We start from the raw sequence: 19,144 nt of genomic DNA, 5'->3' as shown, positions 1-19,144 counted from the left end.
TGATAAACCTGTGATGGTTTTCTGTGGCGGGAAAGAAACGTAAGCCATCAAAATCGAATAATTTATGTGAGAGCCACTCGAGCGAAGGAAAAATGCCGGCAGTTGCTTGTTCTCACATGACAGCATCAAGTTTCTGTCATGCTAATACATTGACCCCAGGGGATCTTATGAAAAACTTGCCATTATTTTACACGAAGTCAACGAAAATCGAGCAGGACCAAAACATTTTACAGCTGATCGCTGTTAAAAATGTTAAGCAACGACGTCAAGTATAACCGCAGCAATGACAGTGTTCTTAATATGACAAAGTAAGTGTTTTGATTAATGCCATTAATGTTTATTTTTAATCAGTGTATACCACTAGTCAACTAAAGGAATAATATAACATGACAAAGATGAATGCACATTTATATATTGATTCAATAGATTTATAGCATTTAAAAAAAACTGATGAGGAGAAAAAATTATCAGTTTTTGTATAAAATCGTAGCCTGACGTTGTCATACTCAATTCTAGTCAGAATTTGAGTCTGATACCGCTCCATTGAGCTATAATTATGAGACGTGTCTCAACCGAAAAATGCCTCTGCACTCAATTGGATAGACCTACGACCAATCAGAGCAAAGGAGTGTGTGACGTATGTTGAAATTACGTCTTTGCAGCCTGACCGCTAGTTATTTCGCTACAATGACACTAACATTATGATTATACTGAGTTAGCGAATGTACATCAACACCTATTATGTTTACAACATTTCGTTTATATCACAACATGAAGTATTTACTAAGTCATAGAGTAAGACTATCTCTTACCATTTGTACGTTAGGTGAACTTCATCCACGACGATACCCCTTACATTGGCTTGAAAATATTAGAGCCTAGCATGTCCCTCCACTTATTCAGCAACCACGATTCCGGGCTTCCGAAAAGAAGCTGGCAACGACCGCTAATTATATCCATCTCGTCGTGCACACTGAGTTGCATCGCCGTGATAACGTTAGCCATTTCAGTTGCGACCAACTTTTGCCGAATAGGAAGGACGGCAAAAACATCAACAAATGCCCTGCTCGCGTACTGTTGATTATCTGTCCATCATCGTATAAAGCCCGCCCTGACAATTTGATTGGTTCGACCAGCATTTGTCCTAGCATAGTAGCTCCTCAACGCAGAAACCCCAGACCGATCTTCCCGTTTTCAAAATCTTGTGGGCGGGGCTAAGATCGGCTGGCACCCAGGCTAATAAAATCGTTGAAAATCAAATGAATTTTTTTTGTTTTTATAACCTAAAGATGCTATGTGAACGCTTGTAACAGAAAATAGTGTCACTTTCTTGGTATAGAAAACACATTTTTACAGAAATTAGTAAAAATGGATTTATTGCGTTTTGGAACCAAAATCCTTATATATGATATGTTAAATGATTAAACAAAATAGTGTGACATTTGAACTTCTTGTCGTATCTTAAAACCGAATTAAAAAGGTTTTCCTCATAAAATGTCTGCATTTGTTAAATCTTAAGCAAATAAAATATTTCAAATCAATATTTAATGCTAGTACTTACCTTACTTATGAGGTAAATAGCCATGTAAATAGCGAGATAATGTACTTATTTCCTTTCCTCTTACAGTACCTGCCCAATTTTAGCTTAATATTCACAAATAATGTTGTTTATTTGTCTGAATGTAGGTTTATAACATGTTGGTGGACACTGGGGAGTTGGACAACACGTATGTGATTTACACAGCTGACCATGGATATCACATTGGTCAATTTGGACTGGTCAAGGGAAAGTCAATGCCATACGAGTTTGACATCAGAGTTCCCTTTTACATTCGTGGCCCGAATGTGGAGGCAGGAGGCAGGTGAGTGCAACTTCGATATAAAACATTGCATGCAATACGTCTGAGTTTTGTGCTTCTTGGGACTTTGATGACTTAATTTGACAGGATAATAAGGAATGTTGTGAAGAGTGAAAGGGAATGAAATCAGGACATTACAGAGACCAGACTTGAACCCGCATCCCCACGGGAGCACCACAGAGTTTAATTTTAGAAACCTCGCTCACTCATGTGGTCTGCTGTGCAGCGTGAACTAACCAGACGTGACTTGACAATAAAAGCTCTTCCATGTTAATATGAAGTTTCATCCTAACCAGCTGCGACAGTAACACGTGACATGATAATTTGTTGGTTACTAGGTTTTTAATTCTGTGGCACTGGTTAGCCCCGCCTACAGCAAAATCTCAAAATGGCAAAAATGTCATAATTTAATCACACACATCTTTCTTACTTACTTATTCATTTAGCTGACGTTTTTATCCAAAGCGACTTACAATTTCTATATACGTCAGAGGTTGCACGCCTCTAGAGCAACTAGGGGTTAAGTGTCTTGCTCAGGGACACAATGGTGTGTCACAGTGTATTCGAACCCGGGTCTCTCACACCAAAGGCGTGTGTCTTATCCACTGTGCCATTACCACCCCATTCAGAATTTTTTGGTGAGCTCTGAAATTACAAAAAAACGCAATGAAAACTAAATGAAATTTCAGACCATATTGTAGGTCCAAGTCTAATGCTGCGTTCACACTAGCCTCGGGAGAGGCATCAAGCGCGAGTGATTTCAATGTTAAGTCAATGTGAAGATGCGTTGACGCGTGTCGGGAGGTCTCGTGGGGTGAATGATGCGTTTAGCACGGCACAGTAGATTCCGCCTCATCCGTGCGTGTATTTTGCGCAAAAGGCATGAATTGAGGGTTGCCGCGGCAAAAGCGCGAGTTGAAAAATTTGAACTTTGGCGGAAGAACGTGCCGCATTAACCAATCAGGAGCTTGCTCTAGTAGTGACGTGATTACAGGAAGCGAGCGGAGTCGCAGAAGCCCAACCCATGACGCGAATTTCCGTGTGAATGTCTCGATGACTAGAATTTCACACGCGGCTTTCACACGGGAAGGAAGCGAGTAAACTCAATATGTTCAAGCGGCAAACTAGACGCGGTAGACGCAAATTTGTCGCCTCAAACGCGGCTGGTGTGAACCCACGGTAATAGCTTTTAGGAAAGAGGAATGGGGCGTACACACCAAACGCAAATTTAACGATTTGCATGTTACATACAAAGTCAATGCAAAGAAGTGAATAGACTCGAACTCGCACGGGGGGATGCGAATGACGCAAATCGGGCAGCGCAATTGTCGGGTGGCGCAATTGCCACGAAAACACACGTTATGCTCGTACACACGATGTACACACGTTAAATATTAAACTCAAGTGGAAAATTCGCATGACGCAAAGCTAAAAACGTGAGTAATCTGTGAGGAATGCGTTGCTTCGCGTTTGGTGGGTACGCAGTATAAGGAAGGTACACCTCTAAGAAAACATAAAACAAAGCTAATTTTAGATGTTTAAATTTTAACTACTATTCGGAGCAGTAGCATCGCCTAAATGAAGACTTAGGGGCCAATCACACCAAAAGCTTGTCGCTTCATGTTTGGTTAGGATTTTGTATGATATAAGAGGTTGCAGGTGAAAGAATTTAACTGAAATGTGAGAACCTCGATGATCTATGCGGGCGACCAATGCGACCTCCGGAGGACGCACCCGAAATTCTGGCCAGGATGCGTCTGGCGAAAATGGCACGTACGGCCACCTTAGTTTCAACGGGCTCTAAATGATCCCAACCAAGGCATAAGGGTCTTATCTTGCGAAAGAATCGTCATTTTTGCCAAAGAATATAACAAAAAAGTTATATAAAATAAAATATAACTTTGATATCTTTAATAGTGATATTATGCATGCCTACACCCCTCGATGACGTATGCAGTCGACCAATGTGACAATGTCTCTGTCTCTCTCTCTCTCTCTCTCTCTCTCTCTCTCTCTCTCTCTCTCTCTCTCTCTCTCTCTCTCTCTCTCTCTCTCTCTCTCTGGTCAGAATTTAATATCATTAGTCAGTAGTCTTGTTTATTACTGCTGTGTGATCCAGCATTACTGGGTTTCTCAGAAAAGCTGATTAGCAGCAGTAAAGTCACTCATGTGGAGATTACTGTAGATGTGCTACTGTGAGAGAAAGACACAGAAAACAGGATAAAGGTTTGGAGAGAGTGATAGAAAGTGTGTGTTTAGCAGGAGGATCAGGGTGAGAGAGGCGCAGTTTAGATCAGTTTAACATCGTATGAGTCATTATTCAACAAAGTCTCATTCAAGAGACCTCCTTTAGCTCCTGAAATCTCTGAATGCGAGTGATTGGATTAATCTGCACTCCGCAGTCCATTAAATACGCAGGATTTGAAGTGCTGGATTGAAATTGAGACCCATCAGAGATGAACTGCAAGTTTGAATCATTTTCGAAAAATGAAAAGCCAGAGTAAATCATGTCGAGATCAGCAGGTGAACTGTGACGTACGAGGTGAATGAACCCTGTGCAGGGCGGTTTAAAAAAATGAATTAAATCAGAGTTAATTCAAATCTGCCAATTTATAATCAAAATGAAAAATATACTGTGTGTTTACTATTGAATGCAGCACAGAATTGGCCGAGGGCACCATAGGAATTCGCAAGAAGTCAGCAAAATTGAATAAAACATATATAGCAAATACATCTATACCAAATTTATGGTATCAACCAGCCTATTTAAACCAGCTAAACTCTGACACAACAAAAAGTTGTGCAATGTGTTTTTAGTTGTATTCAAGTCATATGTCTTAATAGTATCTTAATTCAATGCTTTCTCGCTATCTCTTGATCTTGTTATCAATGTTCATGTTCTGTTCGTTTTTTGACCATCATGTCAAATGGCAACTTCCTCTTCTGTTTCCATAGCAACCCTCACATGGTCTTGAACATTGACTTGGCCCCCACCATCTTGGACATAGCTGGGATAGACGTTCCACCAGACATGGACGGCAAATCCATCCTTAAACTCCTGGACACTGACCGTGTTATGAACAGGTATGAGTATCTCAAACATGAAACTCAGTTCACAGTGCATTGCATTTCAATAAACGACCGTCAGTGAGAAATAGCACAGTGCTTATGTTGATATTATTGACTAATATTGCTATTAAAGTATTAGTCAATTTTCTTTTAAAAAATCCAGATAATTTACTCACCACCATGTCATCCAAAATGTTGATGTCTTTCTTTGTTCAGTTGAGAAGAAATTGTGTTTTTTTGAGGAAAACATTCCAGGATTTTTCTCATTTTAAGGGACTTTAATGGACCCCAACATGTAACAGTTTTAATGCAGTTTAAAATTACTCTAAACGATCCCAAACGTTTTTTTTGAAAATAAAAAAATATGCACTTTTAAACCACAACTTCTTGTCTTTTTCCGGTCCTGTGACTGTAATACCTCATCACGTCAAGAGGTCACGGATGACGTATGCGAAACTACACTCCAGTGTTTACATGTGTGGAGAAAGAGGACCGTTCGGACGTTGTTGTATGTGGAATGATACTAATTAATGTCTTTGTGTCAGTTTATTGTTTAAAATGGTCCGCAAATGTGCGTCTCATATATGTAACACGTGACCTTTCCATGTCATTACACAATTACGTGGGGTCGCGCTGGCCCGTCACACAAACGGAGGAAGACGAGAAGTTGTGGTTCAAAAGTGCATATTTTTATTTTTCTTGCCAAAAATGACAATCATGTCGCTAGACAAGACCCTTATGCCTTGTTTGAGATAATTTAGAGTCCGCTGAAACTGCAATTTTAAACTGCATTAAAACGGTTAAGTGTTGGTGTCCATTAAAGTCCATTAAAATTTAAAAAAATCCTGGAATGTTTTCCTCAAAAAACATAATTTTTTGAACAAAGAAAGACATCAACATTTTGGATGACGTGGTGAGTAAATTATCTGGATTGTTTTTTTAAGAAAATGAACTAATCTTTTTACTCTTTCCCCGCAATTGACGAGTTATCTCGATGACAATTTTAAGAGAAAATGTTTCTCTGCCAATGACGCTTCCCTGACAAGTTTTTATGGTAATCTTTAATTCCACTATTGTCCACTAGGTGGTGCTCTTACCCAATTTATAAAAAACTGAAGCAAAAACTAATTTAAAGGGATAGTTCGGCCAAAAACGATATTAAACCCATGATTTACTCACCCCCAAGCTGTCCGAGTTGCATATGTCCATCGTTTTTCAGACAAACACATTTTCGGATATTTTAGAAAATATTTTAGATCTTTCTGTTGATTAAATGTAATGTTACGGGGTCCAGCAATAGTCAACGACCTTCAAGTCCAAAAAAAGTGCGTCCATCCTTCACAAATTAAATCCAAATGGCTCCAGGATGATAAACAACGTTCTTCTGTGGGTAATCCGTGCGGTGTTGTTGTAGAAATATCCATATTTAAAATGTTATTAACGTTATAAACTACCTTCCGGTAGCGCCGCCATCTTGGAGTGATGCGCATTCAGGATGAGAGCTTACGCAGCGTACAGAGTTTCTCTGCTGCTGCTCTGTGCCCCCGCCCTCCGAATTTGTCATACCTCACTAAGAAAAGTGCGTACACTACGCTAATACTCTCTCCTGAGTCTAAGATGGCGGCGCTATCGGAAGCTAGTTAATTACGTTAATACAATTTTAAATATGGATATTTCTACAACAACACCGCACGGATTACCCTCAGAAGACCTTTGTTTATCATCCTGGAGCCGTTTGGATTTAATTTGTGAAGGATGGACGCACTTTTTTGGGACTTGAAGGTCGTGGACTATTGCTGGACCCCGTAACATTACATTCAATCAACAGAAAGATCTAAAATATTTTCTAAAATATCCGAAAATGTGTTTGTCTGAAAAACGATGGACATATGCAACTTGGACAGCTTGGGGGTGAGTAAATAATGGGTTTAATATCGTTTTTGGCCGAACTATCCCTTTAATTAATTTTAAACTGAATCTGATCTCTTACAAAATTTGTTCACAAAACTGCAATTATTTCAGCTTTTTGCTCAAATTTTTATCTTTTTGAAGAATCCTTCCCATATTTAAGAGGTTATAAAAAGATAACAAATGAAGATAGGAAGAAACGTTTTTGACACTCTGTCCTTATAGCCGTAAGATGCCATTTGTACATCAGTGCCAAAATAGCGGTTAGCTCTGTGATATCAGTAAGCAGACGTTTCCTGTAAATGCTACACTGAGGTTATATATAAAACGCGGGCAAGTCATCAAATATGTGGTTTTGAACAACTGTGAAGAGAACAGTGAAGAGATGTGACATGTAGAGAGAGACATCTGTGAACTGTAATAGACCAAAACTTCTGTCAGTATTTACTGATCTTAACCTTAAGTGGTCTGTTAACCCAAAATTACAGTTAACCATGATTTATTTATTTTATAAAACCTGTTTGCTAACTTTTTCTTTCACTGCAATACTTTCTAGATCATGGGTTATCAAACCTCAAAATATGATTAACTTTTTGTGAGGGACCCCCTTCCTAAAATCGATTTTATGTATTTTTAAACACTGTATAAAAACATTTGAACTGTGTTATAGAAAGTGTGGTTTTATAAAGACAACATATTGTTTTTCCAACCTAATGAGTGGTCCTCTGGGCTGAGACAACAGCAAAGCACTGGCAAACAGGAAATGACAAGCAAATTCGAGAGACTGACACGTGATTGACGCGATCTAGCACTTTAATTGTTGGCCAAAGCAGACTAGATTTAAATAAACGCTGAGGCTGGATTTGAATGATGGGGCTGCACTTAAAAGCGAAATGCATGATCTCTGAAAGCCAATTTTGACATTTGAAATCACCTAAACAAATACGCCCCTACCCCAATCGAATCTGGACCTTCTTTTGATAGCCCCCTCCACCCAGGCAACGGTGTTGGTTAGTAGACACCTTACTGCTGATTGACAAGTGTGTTTTGATATTCGTCTCGACTCCCTTTTCCAAAGTGTTTTTCAAAAATCATGCACCCTGCCTTTAACAGTAATGATGTACAAAAGCCAAGACAGATATTGTACTGTTATTATTTTTGCTTGCTTGTTTTCTCGTGATCTTGATTTAATTTTCTCATGTTCTCAAGATTAAAAAGTTGTTTTCTCGTGATCCTGACATAAAAGTTGTTTTCTCGTGATCTCTACATTGCAAAAGTTGTATTCTTTTGATGTAATTAAAGCTAATGTGTACTTGATAGAAAGTGTTGTTTTGTTTGTAGACAGCAAAAGCATATTTAGCATAGGTGAACAAATTAGATTTTACTTGGATCAGGGATTCACTTTAATTGCAGTAATTGACAATTTGATTGTGGTAAATTTAGGGACCGTCTCTAAAGTTACATCTTAATAAACACGTTTCTACTTTTAACAGCATTTAAATGGAATGACTTACAATCAACAAACAGTAACAAAACCAGCTGTGGTTTAGATTTTTGATATTTAATAAAATAAATATCAAAATATGTTAAACGCTATTGAAGATAGAAAAGTGTACATTATAACTTTAGAGATGGTCCCTAAATTCACAAACAGCACCCGTCCAACTTTATTTATTTATTAATTCCATCATGGGCAAATTTTAGCTATACTTGTTGTGACGTCTAATGCTGTGTTTACACCAACCGTGTTTGAGGCGTCAAAATCGCGTCTACCACGCCTAGTTTGCCGCTTGAACAGTTTGAATGCATACACTCGTCTAGAGCAAATTAGACGCGCAGAAAAAGAAAGCATTTGACGTACGTCAGAGGCAAAATCCGCTTCTTGTGGGAGGGGAAAGTGTATGCGGTTGTCTGTTTGTAAGATGGCTGATGTTGATTGTGCATTTATCAAGAGTTACCAGTTTGTATTTGGTATCCTTACTATAGGGGGAAAATAAACGAGGCGGGTCGATAAACGTCACATGACTCAAAAGTGAAATGTGTATTACAACTTACCAGGTTGCCCAATGTCCTCACTGACACTCTTCCAAGCGAGGTTCTTTTTATTCCTGTCTTTATAGAAATAAGAACTTGTGTCGTATAGCTCCAGGTGACTGCTTATAGACAATATCAAGCGTTCCTTCAGGTTAAATGAGTAACTCCGGGTGGGGCTACCGCCACAGCAGCAAGCAGGCTCCTGATTGGTTAACGCGGCACGAAAATCTGCCATAGTCAGCCGCAAATTCGTGTCAAACGCAAAATGCACAAAAAGCACCATCCGCGCATAGCGCGCACAACGCTCAATTCGCGCCATTGAGGCGGAAACATGTCTACCGTGCTAAACGCTTCATCCGCGCCGCGGGACCTCCAGACGCGCGTCAACGCTTCTTCACATTGACTTACCATTGAAATCACTCGCGATTGCCGCCTCTACCGCGTCTGGTGTAAACACAGTATAAGACTCCAGCTCATATGCATAAGCAGTCCACTTTAAACTATGGATATATAAACCTGAAGAGAAAGATTTTTAATTTAAATTAATTTATAATGCTGCAAATTTGTTTCATAGACACTTTAAAGAGAATACTACCTTAAAAACACCTGTTATTGAGAAAAAGTGCCCTGTACTAAAAACAAAACACTAAAAATACAATATAAAAAATTCTTTAAACTATGTATGTAGCAAGAAAGGAGAGATAAATACTTAGAAATGATTCTGAACACTTAGAAATTAAACAGTAGTAATATTTTACAATTTTTGCTTTGTCTTTTTTGCTCTGAAATTTCTGGGGAACCTTCTGGAGGCCCCGGACCCCAGAAATGAAATCTTGAGTTTCTAAAAAAAGGCTCATTGCGTTTACTATAATACACCAGCTATTCGATGAAGAACAAGACCCGACTGACTTTGTTTTTGTGTATGGCAGCAGGTGCCATGTGGCCCAAAACTCTCATCAACATGACACCTGCTGAAATCTCATCTCATCTCTGCTGTCTACTGCTAGTCTGTGTACCGCTTTTCTATCTGATGAGAGGAAGAGATGCGTATCTCTGCAGGATGTGGCCACCGGTGTACAGGAAATAAGAAATTGGGGGAGGAGTGTCTTTCAAGGAAAAGAGGGGAAGAGGGAGGGACCTGTCACCCGTACTGAATCTTTATCACCTTAGAGAGACCCAAATTTAAAAAATGCGAGTTGTGCTTGGACCTACAACGCTGGGGTAGTTTGGGTGGTTGTCAGAGCGTTGCTATGCTGTTGCTAAGTTTGGTGTTGGTTTTAGTTGTGTAGATTTCTAGATGATTACTGGGGGTCCAAAAAGACAGCTCTAAAGTGTTTGATATTCTGGCTTGGATAAGTTTATAGAGGTTTTAAGCATCCACGTAAAGTCTGATAACTTAGAAAAGTAATAGCACATCTCTTCAACAACATGATGAGGCATTATTAATGTCCATATAACGTATGGGAGGAGGTCAATTATGAATAATCATAATGGTGCCATAGCAAAAACATTAAGTGTTCCTAATCAATGTTATAGACTAAGAGTAAAATAAAATAGTGTTCCTGTAGCTCACTTGGTAAAGCATTGCGAAAGCAGTCCAAGGGTCATGGGTTCGATCTTAGGTAAAACAAAATGTATAAATGTATACAGTATATCCATAGTCTCTTTGGATGAAAGCGTCTGCCAAAAATAAAAATGTAATTAACAAGAGCTGTCAGTTTAGGAAAAATGATAAGAAAACCCTTTAGAAAGCAGAAGTAGACCAGTGATGATACTCTTAAATCCGGCTGTGTAGAGATCGGGGGGGGGGGGGGGGGGGGGCACAACGATCAATAGCTCATATCTGCAGTGAAGGTCAGGAGTTGCACAGCACTTCTGTTACTGTACCTTCAATATCTCCTATTTCTTTATAAGAGGAAAAAACACTTTAAATTGGAGGCTGGAATTCTGTTCAGTTGGAAACGTGTCTATACTTTTCTGCTCTTGGAACTTGTTGCATTTAGTCTTAGTTTGAGCAACATATCCCCCAACCTAGTGTGCAAAACCAAGCTACTGTAAAGTCATTTTTTGTGATTTACTGTTTTATACATAAAATCATCCAACATGATATAAATATAACCTTAATATCTGTAGGCCATGTCAAAGGTTGAAATTAAAGTGAAATCTTAGCATTTCACGGACAGGTTATCATATAACAGCACGGGGCATTTGTCAGTTCCCATTAAATTCAACCCATAGCAGCATTTACTAAATTAGCACCCCTACCAGAAGCAAAGGTCATGAGCTTGATCCCAGAAAACATGCACGCTTAAAAAATAAAAGTGCAAGTTGTTTGGATGAAAGCATCAAATGCATAAATGTACATTTTGCGAATTGAATGCTTAAAAAATGGTAAGGGATCTTGTAAAAAGTTCAGACATTACATTTAAACGAAATCGCAGTTGATTTGTAGGCCAACCCAGAAGTTTCTCGCCAAAAATCCTATTCATTTTGCAATTCAGTAGTGTGTTTAACAAAAGTTTATGAAACTTACACCTTTTGTCCTCCAAGACAATCTTAACAGATGAACACAAATTTTATGAATTTTGAACTCTTAATGCCTTTACTAGAAATTAAAAGCTAAGCTTAGGCTACAAGCAAACTACACCACAGTTTCTCGAAATAAACTTCATCACCAACAAGCTTCGGACTAACACAGTCTCACCCCATGGCGTCAATATTTGACGACACTTGACCATGCGTCAATATGTTGACGCGGAGGGTATACCTTTCGCATCATTTTTTGACGAACTGGGGACTTCAATACTATTACGTCCGTTGCATTTTCTTTCCTGTTTTCTTGCCATTTTCGCGTCGGTTTAGGGTTAGATTACGCAAAATTAAACAGTGTACGCGAAATTAAACAGTTGTCACCTGGCGTTGGGGTTAGAGTTAGGTACGCGAAATTAAACAGTTGTCACCTGGCGTTGGGGTTAGAGTTAGGTACGCGAAATTAAACAGTTGTCACCTGGCGTTGGGGTTAGAGTTAGGTTTGGGTAGGGATGTCATTATGTAAATCTAACCCTAAACCGACGCGAAAATGGTAAGAAAATAGGAAAAGAGAATGCAACGGACGTAATAGTATTGAAGTCCCCAGTTCGTCAAAAAATGACGCGAAAGGTATACCCTCCGCGTCAACATATTGACGCATGGTCAAGTGTCGTCAAATATTGACGCCATGGGGTGAGACAGGGTTGTTCGGACAGCTCTTTCAAACTTTATTAAATGCTTTTGAAAAATGTTCCCTGATGTATAAATACTGTGTGGGTGAATCTTTGTTGGGAATGGTGCCCTGGTTGCATAGTTTTTGTGATCTTTGTGCATGATGACGCTTAAAGTCCCTGACAAAGTCTGTAGTCCCATGTACTGTAGCAACTTGTTAGCAATGGCCCTTGTTAAGACACTGTGTAAAGTAATGAGTGGGGTATTACCAAGGGGCAACCTACCGATCTCTCTGATGATGCCAATTTGGAAGTGACTTAAACTGCAATTCATCGACTGGCCACTAGAGGCTGACTCCAAAAGAGAGTCAATTCCCATAGACTTCCATGTTAAAATGCCCAACTTTACAGCAGAAAATAATGTGTTTACAGCCTGGTACAATTTTTTTTTGTAACTAATCCGTTTAAATGATATTAAGCTTTAAAGTTCTGCATAATTAAGGGCGTGGCTACTTGAGTGACGGGTGAACTGCCACTGCTGTCACTAGAGTCAAGCTAGGTTGGTGTGGTTTCAACATCCAGCCACCTCAGCTTCATCCACATCCCGCCTCTTTACCCATTGAGTGATGCGCGGCCAAGATGCCTACTTTACACCGCCTACTTTAAGCTTCAAAAAAGCTCTTCACAAACCTATAGGTGACGTTACAGACACTACGTCCATATATTTTATAGTCTATGGGTATTACTGGTGTGTTCATGTCATAGAATAAGATGTGAAAATATATTGGTCTTATGTTAACCCAAGATCTTATTTAAGGAGTTTAACTAAATCATTCAAATCACCTATTGACCTCACAATGATGGAACTGGACGTGCTAAAATTCTAGCCTTGCTTTTAGTATTTGCCTACAAAAATACATCATACATGAAGAACTCTATTATAGGTTGTAATAATTGGCTCAATGTCCATCCGTTTCTTCTAACTGCAGGTTCCAGTTGAACAAGAAAGGAAAAGTGTGGAGAGACTCATTCCTGGTGGAAAGAGGGTAAGTCAGTACAGATTAAATTATGTGTGAGTCTGTCTGTATGGGTTTGACTTCACTTAAAATGGTGATGAATTTTTGAAAACCTCCTCATAAATTTGTGTTTTTGAAGACATTTAAGGAGGTCTTTGCTATTTACAGTAAAAGACTCATATATCATCCAAATTCTGATCTGCTTTAAATGTAATAGAATCAGGTTTGTGTAAACACCCTTAAATATCATTATCTTAGTAAAATGATAATAAAACCATTGCATGCATACATTTAGGAAATGTTTATGAAAAAGTAGGGTTTTTTTTCAAAGAAATGTTTTCTTTTTTGACCGATGATAGGAAACTGCTGCATAAAGTATTGAATGATGGGAAAGATATGGCCGAGGAGGAGAATAACCTGCCCAAATACCAGCGCGTTAAAGACCTGTGTCAGCGTGCGGAGTACCAGACGCCATGCGAACAAATTGGTCAGGTACGAAGGAATTATGAGGATTTTTTTTTCCTCACACACGTTCACTCTCACATATTGTATACAAACTTTAAAGTGTCCCTTAGAATGGAAAACTGTATTACACTAGGCATAGATGAATAATAAAAGTTCTGTACATTGTAATAACACATTATGAGCCTTAAAAGCAGGGTGCATAATTTTTTAAAAACACTAAGTTTAACTAAACACACTTGGAGCCAATCAGCAGTAAGGGGCGTGTCCACTAACCGACATCGTTGCCTGGGTTGCGTATGTGTGGGGCGGGTCTATCAAAAGAAGGTCCAGATTCTATTGGGGTAGGGGCGTGTGTGTTTAGGTGATTTCAAATATCAACATTGGCTTTCAGAGATCATGCACCCGCCTTTAAACACGATTGTTTCCTCCTTCTTATGTACAGTAAACCTCGTGCATGTAAAAGTCTGCTGGAAAACAGGCCAATCATAACACAACATCACTGTGACATTACAGTTGTGATGTACGTCCCCAACATTAAATTACACATTAAATTAATTACAATGTTGTTACAATGCTATAAACAAAGTTGTGACTGCTGAGTTAGCGCTATATGCTAGTTAATGCTATATGCTAGTGTTTAGGCTGAAGTTCTACTATTGACGTTACAGTTAGGCTTTGCAGGTCCATACTGAAAAAAACAAACTTCTTCAGAAACGTCCATTTCCAATCTCTGAATAATTGATTATTACTCAAATTCTGTATCTTAATACACACACACACACAGAGCTACTGAAATGAGCCGCTCTAAGAAACAGCCAATCAGAGCAGAGCTCAACATTATTATTAATGACCCTTTTCAAAAAATAAGGTAATAACAGAACATTTCATTCTATTTGCAAATCCTAGGGTTGTTAATGGACATGTAAAACATTTCTGAATTATTTTTGACTTAATAAAGTCACATACCTTCTATATCAAAGAACAATGTAACATATTGTATCAATGCATTCTTTGGCACCTTTAAGGACTTTACATTAATCTGTACTGCTCTTAAATTTGTACTGTCAGCAAATAGATAATTTTGTCCCTACCACTTTGCAAAACAGCTTGCATGAGATATCCATTTACAGTTTTTCTCCATTGGTTTGGCTCATTTCTTGAAACAGAAATTACATTCTCAAAACAACATGGACAAACCTCCAAACCACTTGGCAAGTGTTCACAACAGAATTGAATTTCTCATTCATTTCATCAAATTGCAAATATCTAAGTACATGTCTCAATAGCTCAGTACATCTTTGCAACTGATTAAGTACAGGTAGCCTACATTTAGCACAATTTCCAAGGGAATAGATCTTGTGGATCTAAACTGATTGGTTGATTCTCGGTCTAATGGCTGTTCACTCCAAAATGTGCCAGCGTCATTTCATTGTATAAGTCATCACATGCACAATAGTCTGTTCAATTGGCAAAATTAGTCAAGAACATAATACCACGAATAACATATATGAATGCTTTGAACATTTGATACATTTATTACAGCAATTGACAGTCAGGTAAAACTAAAACTTGACTAACAAAGTAGGAGTTTACGCTTTTGTAGAGAATAATGGCATTGGAAGGAAACGAGGCCCCTCACATCCTCATGTTTGTGGATGAAGCTGGCTTCAACCTGGCCAAGGGCCGAAGACGTGGCCATAAAATTATTGCCCACCGGGCCACGGTGGATGTCTGAGGCCAGTGAGGGGGCAATATTACTATGTTTGATGCCATATCTGAGAATGGTGTGGCCACTCACATCCCCAGTCTTGGCCCATACTATACACAGATGCTCCTCATCTTCTTGGACCGCCTTTATTTTGATTTGATCCCTCAAAATGAGAAAGGTCTCGTCGGGCCTCACCTACCACAATATGTCATTGTATGGGACAATGTGAATTTCTACCGTGGCCTGCTAATCAGGGACGTGTTCACTACTCATTCAAGGATGGTCATGGTGTTCCTACCACCTTACTCTCCTTTTCTCAATCCTATTGAGTTTTTCTCCTCTAGGAGGTGGAGATATATGAGCATAGGGCTCAAAATCAAAGGTCCCTGCTCCATGATGAACGCTGCGTGTTAGGATATTACAGGAGATTAGGGTAGGGGATGGTTGCTACATGCACGCCGTTTTGTTCCCTCATTGCATCGCAAGGGAGAATATACACTGTGATGTGGATGAGAATCTGTGGCCAGACAGACAGCAGCGTGTGGATGGTCAGGAGGGTGAGGATGGTGGCCAGGAGAGGGAGGGTGAGGACAGCGACCAGTGAAAAAATGTTAGTTCTGAAACTCCCGCTGTAGGCACTGTAGGCTTCATATAATTTTCATTGTTTTTTGTGTTTATATTAGAGTATATTATGCTTTATATATTTTCTTTATGGTCTGGTCTATGGAAGTTACTTTGTTTGTGAATAAAAGTGGTTACCATTTCCTTGGCAGTGTGAGTGCAATGTGTGGTGTCAAACCTTGGAGGCTACTCTTACCCTAAAATCCTTTTTTTTCAGTTTTATACACAATTGTATTCTGTTAGCTAGACAAAAAACAGTACAGTTACCATTGTCAATAAAGGGCTAAGACTGAAAGGTGGACATAAGAGATATTTCAATGGTCCCCTGCCATAGTGACAAAACATCTAAACATTTCGACTTGCAGTGCTTACACAATGCCAAAGGGACGATGCATTTTGGGGGCACTGACTGTTAAAATGAGAAGGATATTTAGTTTTGACACATGAGTGAACTGTTTTGTGAGAGGTATGAGCTTTTGCAGGTGAACCATGGTGTTGTGCTGAACCATCCACTTTATTTTGACAAAAGCACCAAGAGTGTTGAGAACGTCCGTCTGTTTCAAGAAATGAGCCAAAGCAGTTGAGAAGGATATTTCCCATTTTTGTGGCACTGACGCTTTATATGGGAAAGGAATTTAGTTTTGAAGCATGAGTGAACAGTTTTGGGAAATATATGAGCTTTTGCAAGTAAGCTATAGTGTTGAGCTGAACTGTAAGACTGTTTTGCCAAATTATCTTAGAGTTTTGAGAATGTAATTTCTGTTTCAAGAAATGAGCCAAACCAATGGAGAAAAACTGTAATACAGATGAAGTGTCTCTAACTTCCTGTTTGTTATAATAAGCAGCGGTCTGGCACTGTAATGTGTTATCTATATTATTTTGCTGAACGGCCTCTGCAGTTGTTACCATTCATAGAAAGTGACAACGCCAATGCTCTCCTCTGCAAACACCTCTCAGATGCACACACCAATATCTCGCTGTCAGTTTTCGTGAAATCACAAAATTAAATGCAAATAAATGCATGCCTATACGGCTATTTTCACACGGCTCAAAGTTTAGTTTAATGCAATAAAAGTTATATTCAAAGCAAAAACATTATCTACTGACCTACACTGTCAGAAAAATTGTCCCGAGCTGTCACTGGGGTGGTACCCTTTAAAATAGTCCTAATATGTACCATTTAGGTTCACATATGTATACATTTGGTACCAATATACATGTACCTTTGAGGTGTGAAAGCTGTGGAATTTTTTGGCGATTTTTTTCTGACAGTGTAATGTAGATGTTAGAGATCATAGAGGAATTCAAGGTAGAGTTAATGCACTGATAGGTGTGTTCTGGTGAGTGAGGTGTAGCTTATGTTCCTCATTAACAAGGCTTTTTAAAGGAGGCGGATTTGTGATCTTGTGATCATTTCAGATGAATAAGAGGTAATTTTCACCTGCTGTAGAAAAGCACACACACATCCGCTCACACAGGAACAAACACGTACGCTGTCACATGCGAGGTGAGAAGTTAATGGGGGTCGATGATAGGAAACATTTGTCTTTTATAAGCAGACACTGTCACATACAGTCAAGCCATAGCAAACTGTATTTAAAATTACACTTTCAACTTGGGTGGCCACACGTGCCATTTTCGCCGAACGCGTCCTGGACAGGATTTCGTGTGCGTCCTCTGGAAGTCGTGTTGGCCGACCGCATACGTCGTCAAAGTTTTTTAAAAAAAGCAAGCGTTAAATTTCAACATAAGAATAAAACTACAATGTTTGTATGTCTTAAGAGAGATAAATCATAATTTTATAATGAATTTAACTGAAATGTGAGACCCTCGGTGACGTATGCGGTCAACCAATGTGACAATGTCTCTCTCTCTCTCTCTCTCTCTCTCTCTCTCTCTCTCTCTCTCTCTCTCTCTCTCTCTCTCTCCAGAAGTGGCAGTGTGTGGAAGATGCTACGGGGAAGTTAAGATTGTCTAAATGCAAAGGCATGGCCAGTCTGTCGTCTGTGAAGAAGCCACCTGTATCCAACATAAAATCACAACTATACCTGCAGAGTATGAATGCTGATGTTGGTGTGAACTCTGACCCTCAAGACTGTGACTGTGAACCCAAAACCTACAGACTGAGCACATACTCAAAAAACAAACTTCTCTCCAAAAAGAGTGAGTACGCATTTAGGAGCATGCACAACAAATATTCTTATGCATAAGAAAAAAAAATGAATGAAGAAAAGCTAAAATTTAGGTTATGTATAGAAAGTCTAATGTATAGACTTTCCACTAAAAAAACAGTATATACTTATATACAGTTAGTGTCATTTCATCTCCAAACTAATGTCCATGTCGTCTCCAAAATGATTCTGTGTGCCTCTACTGCCACCTGGTGGAAAAATAATGAAACACGCACTGTTCACATGTGATTGACAGAACTGAAAGCGTTAAAGAGCTACTCTAGGAATCGCTATGCTCGTGCGCTCTCAATGGGGGGAGACCTGTATGCCGTGGACCTGGATGGTGAATACAGACCCTCGGGCCCCAGAAACCACAGCATCAGACAGAACACAGCGGATGAGGGCGAGTTTAGTGGCATGGGACCCAATGCGATCGCCCAGACCACCAACAGCCTGGATGTGTCTTCATCTGTTAAAGTCACACACAGGTGATGATTGTGTGTGTGTGTGTGTGTCGTGTGTGCACGTATGTGTGTGTGCATTTGTCACAGGTGTGTAAATCTCAGCTTGTGTCTTACAGGTGTTCAATTTTGGCCAATGATACAGTAAAGTGTGACGTTGGTCTGTACAAGTCTCTGCAAGCGTGGAAGGATCACAAGCTCCATATTGACCATGAAGTATGAAATATGCATATTTTTAAAGAGATAGTTTACCTATAAATGTTAGATGATCGATACATCACAGTGTGACCTTTTCAGGTTAAGGAAAAGCTGCACAAGTATCGCACAATTAAATTTAGTACAATAATTTAAAAGCAACAACATATCTGGTTGCTTGCCATATACACAGAGGTGTGCAGAGAAATTTTGGAGATTTAGAGTCAGTGGGTCTCATTCACTAATAATTGCGTATGTTTTTCGTATTCTCACATTTGAACTTCTCACGAAAACTTTCTGACTAATTCACAACACATGCGTACGTGCATACATTTTTGCTGTCGCTGGAGGAAGCCAGTGATTTCCACCGCCCGGAGTAACATTAAATAAGATTTGGTTGCGTTAACAAATATAACATTTAATTAATATGACAAAGA

The 19,144-nt window shown here is 39.2% G+C and overlaps 1 protein-coding gene across 6 annotated transcripts in view; it reads left to right on the top strand.

Annotated features, from left to right (window-relative positions):
- sulf2b (sulfatase 2b) overlaps nt 1–19,144 on the top strand; it is a 226,799-nt gene that overhangs the window by 190,190 nt on the left and 17,465 nt on the right. For 5 of the 6 annotated variants that reach the window (XM_055187941.2, XM_055187942.2, XM_055187943.2 and 2 more), the window contains 7 exons: nt 1,687–1,862; nt 4,815–4,943; nt 13,060–13,116; nt 13,446–13,578; nt 17,812–18,043; nt 18,308–18,539; nt 18,632–18,728. In XM_055187941.2, the coding sequence (XP_055043916.2) occupies nt 1,687–1,862; nt 4,815–4,943; nt 13,060–13,116; nt 13,446–13,578; nt 17,812–18,043; nt 18,308–18,539; nt 18,632–18,728 (1,056 nt within the window). Of the gene's footprint in view, nt 1–1,686; nt 1,863–4,814; nt 4,944–13,059; nt 13,121–13,445; nt 13,579–17,811; nt 18,044–18,307; nt 18,540–18,631; nt 18,729–19,144 lie in introns of those variants that run through there. The other variant, XM_073874995.1, reaches the window with a different exon arrangement.

This window comes from Misgurnus anguillicaudatus, chromosome 13, assembly GCF_027580225.2.
Source record: "Misgurnus anguillicaudatus chromosome 13, ASM2758022v2, whole genome shotgun sequence".
NCBI lineage: Eukaryota > Metazoa > Chordata > Actinopteri > Cypriniformes > Cobitidae > Misgurnus > Misgurnus anguillicaudatus.
The sequence above is the reverse complement of the archived record's forward strand: the minus strand, read 5'-3'. Positions and strand labels throughout refer to the sequence as shown.